General features: G+C 29.7%; 2 protein-coding genes across 2 annotated transcripts; both read left to right on the plus strand.

Moving 5' to 3' along the window:
• Nucleotides 1–1580: 1580 nt before the first annotated feature.
• LOC129917019 (ATP synthase mitochondrial F1 complex assembly factor 2-like) lies at nucleotides 1581–2155 on the plus strand. The gene is made up of 2 exons (XM_055997322.1): nucleotides 1581–1726; nucleotides 1815–2155. Exons 1-2 carry the CDS (start codon nucleotides 1645–1647, stop codon nucleotides 2138–2140), a joined length of 408 nt encoding a protein of 135 aa, XP_055853297.1. The 5' UTR covers nucleotides 1581–1644; the 3' UTR covers nucleotides 2141–2155.
• Nucleotides 2156–4250: 2095 nt separating this feature from the next.
• Nucleotides 4251–6590, plus strand: LOC129917016 (protein ORD-like). The gene is made up of 5 exons (XM_055997319.1): nucleotides 4251–4475; nucleotides 4539–4759; nucleotides 5181–5442; nucleotides 5778–6029; nucleotides 6227–6590. The coding sequence occupies exons 2-5, from the start codon at nucleotides 4566–4568 to the stop codon at nucleotides 6464–6466; spliced, it is 948 nt and encodes a 315-aa protein (XP_055853294.1). The 5' UTR covers nucleotides 4251–4475; nucleotides 4539–4565; the 3' UTR covers nucleotides 6467–6590.
• Nucleotides 6591–11084: the final 4494 nt, after the last annotated feature.

The following is an 11084-nucleotide window of genomic DNA, read 5'->3' on the forward strand; positions in this document are numbered from 1 at the left end:
AATAGTTACAAATCGTAACTATTTCCAACTCACCTCCATGATGTGAGTTGAACCCTCATGAGATTTTTGATGTGTCAAAGTGTATGTTTTGTTTAAAAAACAAACTCAAAGATTTATTTCCTTTTTGAAATAAGCGGAAGTAAAAACAGAGTTTTGTAATTTTTTGATGAAAGATAATTTATTTTGAATAAAAAACAAAATTTTTTGTTATAATAATGGATAATAATGGAAATAAAAGTATTCTCAAAAGAAATTTAGCTGGTGGTTTGACAGACTAACAATCTCTAACAATAAATCGTTCCTAAATGATTTGTAAAAAATCCAACGATTTCTAACAATGACACTTCAACAATAATTTTTGACATAACAACGATCGTTGACTATTGTTAGAAAAAGAACGCACCTCAGGTGTTTGAAAATGTTCATAAAATATTTTTTTTTACATTTTGCATCGAAAAACAAATTTCAAAATTTTTTTAAAGAAAAGATGCAACAGTTTTAAAAACTTTTAACTTCTTATGTAGTGAGCCAATTATTGTATAAAATTATAAAAATAAGAAATTTATAAAATTCATTCATTCGTGGTTGTGGTTAAAGAAAACGTAAGATGAAGAAATTTAAAGTACACTGAAAAAAAGCTAGTATTTTCTAAACTGGTTGCGATAGAAACTTTTTCTATTTGGTTTCAGAACAGTCAAAAGTGCACCTATCAGTCATTTCCGGCTTATCCATTTTCTACCGGACACCCTGTATGTGTATTCGCGCCAAATTCCATTTGTTTTTGTTTTTTGTGTCAAGTGTGACATCTGACATTTAAATCTATGAATGTGTGAGTGATTCTGCTTCTGATTCTGTTTTTAAAACCAGAAGAGAAATTCTCTTTTTTTCAGAATCAGAACTGTCAGTATTGCCCAATTGAACGCATTCAGATTGCTTTTTTTTGCTTCCAGATTGCCAATTAAAAACGCCATAGAGTGTGCATTTTATTCTTTACGGTCGACGGCTTGTCATTTTTTTGAAAATAATTATGGCGTTTTTAATTGGCAATCTGGAAGCAAAAAAAGCAATCTGAAAGCGTTCAATTGGGCAAAACTGACAGTTCTGATTCTGAAAAAAAGAGAATTTCTCTTCTGGTTTTAAAAACAGAATCAGAAGCAGAATCACTCACACATTCATAGAGGAGCACAAAATGTTTGCAGCATAAAAACAAATGAAATTTGGCGCGAATACATGTATACGTGACACAAGTCAAAGTCAGCCAATACATTCACACCAAACATCAGATTCTTCGGAATAAAAAAAAACTGTTCAATTGGGATTCCGAATCGAAGAACAATTCCGGATTGCCAATTAAAAACGCCATTATATGACGGATCATATATTTTTTGGAAAAATATGACTGATATGAATCCGACCAAAATATTTGAATCTTTTGGACTAAATGGAACATGACATCAGCAAGTGTATAGACCTCCTTAAACTTCTGTCATCCAAAAATCATCTGTTATCAACTGTCATTTTTTTGGTTCCTTCTTGTCACCGATATCATCTCGTGCAGCTGAAACCGGTGGTATCAATAAAAATATTATCTATTATCAAAATTTTAAATTAAAAATATTTAATAAAAAAACTTAATAAATCATAATGAACACTAATCTGAATATCTTGAGAAATATCTTCCTCAATGGAAAAACATCATTCTATAACGTGCCACGAAGGTTTTATGGTAATATTTTTGATGTTGTATAAAATCCATCACATTTTTGTTTTTATTATGAAACACCAAAAATGTATCTCCTTTCATTCTTTTAAAGCTGCACCAAAACGTTTCTACAAAAACACAAATGTCCTCTACAACGATGGCAAATATGAAATAACTTTGGATCATCGAAAATTAAAAACACCCAAAGGCAATCCGTTTCTATTGAAAAGTGAACCTTTGGCTATTGCCGTTGCCACTGAATTTGCTAATCAAAAAGAAACTATTGCTCAATCGTCAATGCATTTGTCGGCATTGTGTTTTACTTCAATGGATAATCCAAATCATTTGAGCAAACCTGAAATGGTTAATTATATGTTGAACTTTTTACCAACTGATACAGTTTTATATCAAACAGAGGTAAGTTTATTTATTGATTGAGGAGGTGATTTCCAAAACCAGCTATCGACAAACGAGATGCATGTAATTTATTAGGTCTTTTCAACTCGCGTATGATTCAATTAAAAATAATTTTCTAAACAGGACAGAGAGATAGTAATTATTCAATGTCAAAAAACGACTTTATTTACTTCCAAAACAGCCTATTGAACAGCAAATGTCTTTTCCAAAATGGCCTATACAAAATGTTCCTTATCCTTTCAATAAGACCTCTTTAATATAAAAAATATCAAGAAGGCGTTTGATAAAATTCCACATTACCACAAAAAAGGCATTTATTAAATAAAAAGAAAAAAGAGCTTGATATTTAATTATGAAAGTACTGAACTACAAAAAGCTTTTTAAAGATTTCAGGAAACAGTCTCCTGCGTTTGTCTCTAATATGGGTCTTAAATGAGCTGAAAGACCTCTCTAATTGAACAGAAACAAGTAGACCCGCTTTAAAACTATGGAAGTTATTCACTTCAATGTTTTTGGGGAAGTTTAGAGTTGGTGTCGCAATTAATTACTGAATTTATTTTTGTTAACAATATTATTTATTAGTCCCTGATTGAAATTGAAAACAGTATTGAATTTTCTATTTGGGTTTTAGAGCCTAGTACGCAGCTGAAGCGAAACGAAATTTTATATGCAAAACTTCGTTAATGAAATCTTAAAAGAAATTAAATTTGTTTTGTTTTTGCTTTTAAACTTATAGCGTTTTCGTTTGGTAATTCTTAGAACTGTCCGGGATTTTTGATTATTTTCTGATATTAGGTCTGTTCCAGACTTTTTGTGCACTAAATTAGGAAGTCTGTCAAATTAATGAGAGTTGGGAGAGAATTCTCTCAGTAGGAAATTAAACTACGAAAGACTGCCAAAAAGACTGGAAAAATTTGAACACCATTATGCAACACAATTTCATATTTTATGCTTAATTCGATAAACATTAATACTTTTTTAATGCAAAAAACAAGTAAAAGCGATTCAATTTAAAAATCACTACAGTTCGATTTGTTTTCTTCTTTATTTATTTGTTTGACAAACGTCAACTTTTCATCTGACCGAACTCATATTTCTGCCTGAAGAAATTCTTTGGGCTAAATTTGTCAGGGTGGGGAAATTTTTTACTCTCGTGAGCGCTCTCTTCTACACATTTTTTGATGTTGGGAACAGACTCTGACCAAAAATAACCAAATATTACTAAATTCGGCAGTTTCAAACTGAGTGTGGAGGATATATTTTTTCGTGAATTTTTTTATTTGTATTTTTGTTATTTTTTTTTAAATATACCATCGAGTAGCAACCCGATGGTCTGAAAGCGTTTAAAATTTTGCGGCACAGGCGTTTTTCTCAAAAAAATTGGATAATAGAAATGAAGTTGCGGTTTTTTGCGTAAATTGATTTATTTTTTAGCTTATCTCGTGCCAATTTTTTTCAAAATTTGCAGACTGTTATTATTATTATTATATTAGACACTTCGAACTAAAAGAGCAACTACGTGCGACCCAAAAGCGTATTTTAATTCAATTACATTTATAAAAATGTATTTTTGTTTCTTGTTATAAACCAAAAGACTGACATTGATAAAGGTTTATAAATAAAAAAAAAATCATGATTTTACCTCCAAAAGCAGTTTTTTAAAAATAATTTAACTTCCAAAAGAAGAAATAATTCAAAAACTGATACAAAACAAAAATCATCGTTTGTCCACCCTATACGTTAAGAAGATATTCAAAAAATAAATTTTGTAATGAAAAATTTTTCTTCTGTCTTTTGTCCACCTCGTGTTCTTTACATGAACCAAAAATCGTTATTTGTTCACCTTACACTAGTGTATACACTTTGGTGTATGCGTAGTTTTTGTTGGGAGTTTTGAGGACTTGAATTTTTAAGTTTCACGGAGCTTTCAAAATAGGGACCCCTTTGTGAAAACCAAAATAAATAGAACAACGGTTGGGGTGCCTTCGTTCTTCATAAGTATCGTAAAAATTCGGGCGACCTTGGGCGACAAGCTCAGATCTAAACTGTACCACCAATCACCATTCACCATGCGGGTCATTTGCTGAAACGAAAATTATATAATTTAATTTTATTATTATTCCAGATCGAAATAAATAACTGTTTTTCAATTGACAAAGTACTCCTTCGCTTTGAAAACAAAAACTTTGTATCAATATTCAATTGCTCGAATTCACACAAATTAAAAGACAAATTGATACTAGCAATTCAGCCATTCTTACATAAGGATTTCATTGCAACACCTCTAGAAATTGATTCTAACAGAACCAAAACACCATCAAATGTTCGAATTAAATTTATTATTCCCAAAGGAAAGGTAAAATATTTCTTTGAAATTCTAAATCAAAATTAAGTACCTTATAAATTAAATCGTTTTCAGTTTAAAAACAACATTTCGGTAGATGCTATGAGAACAGGTAACTTACCAGATACTATTTATTATTATTTTGATGGTGAACAATACATCGATAATATAAGAGTTTACCACGAACGATGTCGAATTGATGTCACAAGTTTATTTCCATGTTTGAATAAAGTATTTTCAAACGAAAATAAAAATTTAATGAGTATTTGGATAAACAATGAGTGTCCTGAGTTAAGGTAAGGTCTTGAGTTAATTTCTTTAAAATTTGGGATAGAATTTTCAGCTTGGTCAAAATTTTATCCTACTCTATAATTAATTTTAACTTATTTTATTTACCACTCAAGTGTCAAAATTTTTCCAAGGTATAAATTTGAAACCAAATTTTAACACACAGCCTAATGCCCGTCGTACACCTAGCGTTCAACGCACTCAACGAATTTAACAAATTAATTATAAAAAAACGACGGCACTATACGTATACTTTTTAATTATTTCATTTAGCAACGATGTCCAACTGTCCAAAACTCGTTGTTTGAATATAATTGAAAGCACCATCAATTAGAATTTAAGGTTTTAAATTTGCGTTGAATGCGTTGAGAGCTAGGTGTTCGATGGGCATAAGGTAGATATAAATAAAAAATAAATTTTACTTAACAGAGCTACTGGTGAAAAATCATATGAACTTCTTGCCAATTTCATGCAAGTATCACATCTTCGATCTAATGCCGAAATACGAAATATTGAGAAACTCTCACATTCAATGTTAACAATTCAAAAGCACACCGAACGTTTGGAGAGACGAACTTTTGTCGATGTGGCAAATAACATTGGAAAAATATTCAAATATATTACTTTTGAAAAATATGATGTTCAATTTTCTATTCCATTGGCTGAACAAAATATACAAATGGATCAACTTGTGAGTATAGCTCATGTAAAACTAAAGAATAGCGTTTCCTAGGTGTATTCTTCAAGCGATCATAACTATCCACCAGACTTCATATATATTGTCAATGGTCTCTTACATTCTAAGGATTCGAGAGCACTCATGAAAATATTGACCACACTATTCTTACGACTTATGACGAGTCGCTGACTCCTAAAAACTCCGAAAACAACTTATTAGCGCTCTTTAGTTATAAGCGTTTGAAGAATACCGACCCTAACTTATGATCGCTTACTACGAAAAATTGATTCATGTGCCTCTTTCTAAATGGCCATATTATATTTTGTTTTTCTTTTTTTTTTTAATAGAAATGGGAAGACATGGATTTATCAAGAGCAGAAACTTATGTCTTAAACGTAAACGAAAAAACCTCTGCACTTTGGAACACTGTAGAACCAGGATTAAAATATCTTTTGAAAATAGCTCAACAGATTGCGCTAGCAGAAAATCTCGGACAACATTGTATAATAATTAAGGATACGAGTTTACTTCAAAATTATCAAAATCAAGAGATGATTAAAGAGGCCATTATTGAAGATGATGGAATCAACAAAGAAGCGGTAATATTGAATTAATATTTTCAAATACTTTTTATACCAGTCAGATAAGGCTGAAGTTGGTATTCGTTAAGCGCCTATAACTTGAAAACCGAATTCAGCACACCGAATTATGCTATAACAGTGTTTTTTTACTGACTGGTATAAATAGAATTTTATGGTTTATAAGATATTTTTCTGATAATGCTTGAATTCCACAGAACTGGAAGAATAAAAATTTCTTAAATCAAATTATAAATGTTTGCAATGAAATGGAGATAATGCTTTTTATAAACTATCATAGTGAGCTGCCATTACCACCTAAAAATGCAACTATAATTAAATGCCGGAAGTGTACAGAAAATGATAATTCTGATTTAATTTATGTTCCGGAAAGTTTGAAGTCAATGAACTTGCAAGAATTTATCGAGTTAGTTGTTCCACCAAATACTCGAAAGTAAGCCCCTGCTGTATAAAATAAATATATAGTTTTTTTTAATTATAATAAACTTTGAATATAAAATAGATATTAGCGCGAAATTTTAAACGATTGAGTAAAATGCTAAAGCCATTTTAGTAATTTACTAAGGTAAAATTCGGTCTTTGTTATTGGCTTTAGCATTTTACAAAATAGTTAAAATTTTTCGCCATTTTCTTTTTAAATTTTTAGAGATTAATTTTTTATAATAATTTATTTATATTTTTATTATTAATTTATAAAAAGAAACCTCAAGAAAACTCATCAGTAATTCATTTTCACAATAAAAATAAATGAAATTTTTATAATGAACAAAACATATTTAAATTTGAAATTTCAATTACTTGAGCCATTTAAGAGAAATATAGAAATTAAATGGTTCTGTGACGGACACCGTTAGTTAATCAGCTCTATCGAGGTATCCATTGGGAAAAAGTTCTGAAACGATAGTCCATTCCGATTGGAAATTAGATTTCGTTTGAGGAATTTTCGAACCAAATAAAATGCACGACTGGGTCCTACGAACTCATTCTTAGAACTCAAGATTTTGTATATACAAATTTAGTAAATGCATATGAAAACAAATTTTTAAAACCTAAAATTCGTTCTTCAAATGAAAAAAAAAAACAAAATTTTAAATGAAACTGAGCTCCAAAAACAGTATGAACTTTAATTTCTTTTATTAAGATGCATTTTTAGAAAAAAATAATTTCAAAATCTTTAGAGCCGTTCTTATAAAAAACTAATTTTTTGAAACAAAAAAAAAAATTAAATAAAGTTGGTATGCCATTTGTAGCAACTACTTATCAACACTTAAAACTAAAATTTCAAAAAATTCATAGGAACCGTTTTTAAAAATTTGATTTTTCAAAAAAAAATTTTTTTTAATCCAAAAATCTAATTTTTGAAAAATTTAATTTACATTCAGGCAATATAAAAGCTTTTACATAAAAAAAATTCTTGGAAATTGAACCAGTAATATGGGAGATAGTCAGAAATTCATAAAACGTTTTTAAGAATATTAAACTTTTCTAAAATTTGTATAATATGTCTGGTACCGTTATTTTTGGACCAAACAAATTAATTGCAGTGATCAAGATAATAACAATCAGACATGACATTATGATGATAGAGAATGCAAACAAATGGGCCCCGGAAGTCCGTCTGTTTGTCTGTCAGTCTGTCTGTATAAGGAGGCTATAGCCTAAACGGATAGACCGATCGACATCAAACTTGGTATGTAGCATTTTTGAAGACTCTCTAGAGGGGTTTTCGGAATTAATTTGTTTGGACCAAAAATAACGGTACCTGTGATATACCAATTTAATTTCGGAAAAGTTCAATTTTTTCAAAAACTACTCCAACAATTTTGTTAAAAAAAATTCAAGTGTTAGTTTTTAGACGAGCTCTATTTATTTATACAAATTTTACACATGTATGTGTTATGTACAGGAATACAATTTCGAAAAAAGTACCTAACTTTTGGATTGAAAAAAATTTGAATTTTTTTTTTTTTTGAAAATTCAAAATTTTTGAAAACGGGACATTGATTTTTTTTTTGGAAATTTCGGTTTTTGATGTTGATTAGTGGTTTCTACAAAAAGACATACCAATTTTATTTTAAAACTTTTTTTCCAAAAAAATGATTTATAGAAAAATAGTTTAAAAAAAAAACGGCTTTACCGATTTTGAAAATTTGTTTTCTAATATATTTGCATCTTAAAAAAACAAATCAAACTACAAACTTTGTTTTGGAGCTCAATTGGATTTCAGATGTTGTTTTATTCCTTTGAAAAACGAATTTCATGTTATTTTAAGGCTTGGCCACACCGGAGGGTATGCGGTAGAGGTAGAGGTATGAAAAAAATTCCACATCTGAACGTTGATATGTCAGATGTGGAATTTTTTTCATACAAATATCGTTACCGCTACCCGTACCTCTACCGCATACCCTCCGGTGTGGTCAAGCCTTTAAGGCTTGGCCACACCGGAGGGTACGCGGTAGCGGTAAGGGTAGCGGCAACGATATTTGTATTAAAAAAATTCCACACCCGAACGTTGATGTGTCAGTTTGGAATTTTTTCCATACAAATACCCGTACCGTTACCTGTACCTCTACCGCGTACCCTCCGGTGTGGCCAAGCCTTTAATCTACATTGGGCACGTTCAGGAAATATTAGGGACTAGATATTTAGGTAACGTCATTTTCTGAACGGAAATTTGAGCAAATTGACTAAATTAGTTTGGTTACGCCATTAGTATCAAATTTCGAAATTTACTTGAGAATTTTAGAGATCGCATGTGGCAGACACCAAATAATAATAAATAAATAATATTAATTATAACCGATAATGCACTTTTAACTTGTTTTTCACACAAATAAATTCAATTTTTCTAACGAAATTCTGTAATTAAAAACAATCAGCTGTCATGTTGACAAAAAAAACTTTCCTAGATTTTTAGGTAAAATTTTCTTGCCTAATTTTCCAGTTAGCTTTTTTATTCCGCAGAATCTGAAGTTTGGTGTTAATGGGCACGTTCAGGAAATATTAGGGACTAGATATTTAGGCAACGTCATTTTCTGAACGGAAATTTGAGCAAATTGACTAAATTAGTTTGGATTAGATGCTATTGTCAAATTTCGAAATTTATTTAAGAATTTTACCGGTCGCATGGGTAAGACACCAAATTTCACTTAACTGTAATGAATAAATAAAATTAATTATAACCGATAATGCACTTTTTAGTTGTTTTTCGCACAAATAAATTTAATTTTGCTAAATTAATTCTTTAATTAAAAACAAACTGCTGTCATGTTGACAAAAAAACTTTCCTAAATGTTTAGGGAAAATTTTTTTGCCTAACTTTCCAGTCAGCTTTCCAACAAAATTACCTAAATTGGAAGGATTTTTTTTGACAGCTGACCAATCAGAGACCGAGAAATTACCTAAATATTTAGTCCCTAACGTTTCTGAACCTGACCAATGTATTGGTTGAGTTTGAAATGTGTCACATATACAGGGTGTCCGGTAGAAAATGGATAAGCCGGAAATGACTGATAGGTGCACTTTTGACTGTTCTGAAACCAAATAGAAAAAGTTTCTATCGCAACCAGTTTAGAAAATATTAGCTTTTTTTCGTTCAGTGTACTTTAAATTTCTTCATCTTACGTTTTCTTTAACCACAACCACGAATGAATGAATTTTATAAATTTCTTATTTTTATAATTTTATACAATGCATCTTTTCTTTAAAAAAAATTTTGAAATTTGTTTTTCGATGCAAAATGTAAAAAAAAATATTTTATGAACATTTTCAAACACCTGTGGTATAAAAAAAAATCCATAGGAACGTAGGTGGCCAACTTTTTTAAAAATATGCGCGTCCAAAGGGGATTGCAGAATGGTAAAAGTTTTTATCAAATCTAGAGTTACTAGGAAGTTATTGGTACCAAAGTCCAAAAAAAGCCTATTAATTTAATAAATTATTTTGACTGTAAAATCTTAAGTTTTTCACATTGCTGCCACAAATGCATGGATTCCATCAGTTTTTTTAATCAGTCATATTTTACAATAATTCTTCTCACACATAGCTATTAAAAAAGCGTTATAACCGTTGAACAATGGCTATAAAAAAAATAATTTGATTATTTTTTTAATGCAAAGTAGAAAAAAAAATATTTGTTTGGTCAGTTTAAGCATGGGCATACAATTGTGCATCGGGACAGCTTTTTTTGAGTTTTGACTTCTTAATGATCTCGTTTTAAAGAAAAATTGATATTTTCGGTACCGTTGGCCCAATGCAACCTCATGAAAAATATTGCAATGTTTTCGAATTTGTGTTCAATTCCCAATCTTATTGGGCTACGAAAAACATCCAATATTTGTTAGATGCAATTTAATTTACAGTTAATATTGTTAGCCACTTCTTATTTTATCTTTTAAACTGGTTATCAGCAAATTAGAAAACAAATATTTTTTTCTACTTTGCATTAAAAAAAAAGTTAAATTATTTTTTTTAATAGCCATTGTTCAACGGTTATAACACTTTTTTAATAGTTATGTGTAAGAAGAATGATTGTAAAATATGACTGATTAAAAAAACTGATGGAATCCATGCATTTGTGGCAGCAATGTGAAAAACTTAAGATTTTACAGTCAAAATAATTTATTAAATTAATAGGCTTTTTTTGGACTTTGGTACCAATAACTTCCTAGTAACTCTAGATTTGATAAAAACTTTTACCATTCTGCAATCCCCTTTGGACGTGCATATTTTTTAAAAAAGTTGGCCACCTACGTTCCTATGGATTTTTTTTATACCACAGGTGTTTGAAAATGTTCATAAAATATTTTTTTTTACATTTTGCATCGAAAAACAAATTTCAAAATTTTTTTAAAGAAAAGATGCAACAGTTTTAAAAACTTTTAACTTCTTATGTAGTGAGCCAATTATTGTATAAAATTATAAAAATAAGAAATTTATAAAATTCATTCATTCGTGGTTGTGGTTAAAGAAAACGTAAGATGAAGAAATTTAAAGTACACTGAACGAAAAAAAGCTAGTATTTTCTAAACTGGTTGCGATAGAAACTTTTTCTAT

The sequence above is a fragment of the Episyrphus balteatus genome, chromosome 3, assembly GCF_945859705.1.
Source record: "Episyrphus balteatus chromosome 3, idEpiBalt1.1, whole genome shotgun sequence".
NCBI classification, from domain to species: domain Eukaryota; kingdom Metazoa; phylum Arthropoda; class Insecta; order Diptera; family Syrphidae; genus Episyrphus; species Episyrphus balteatus.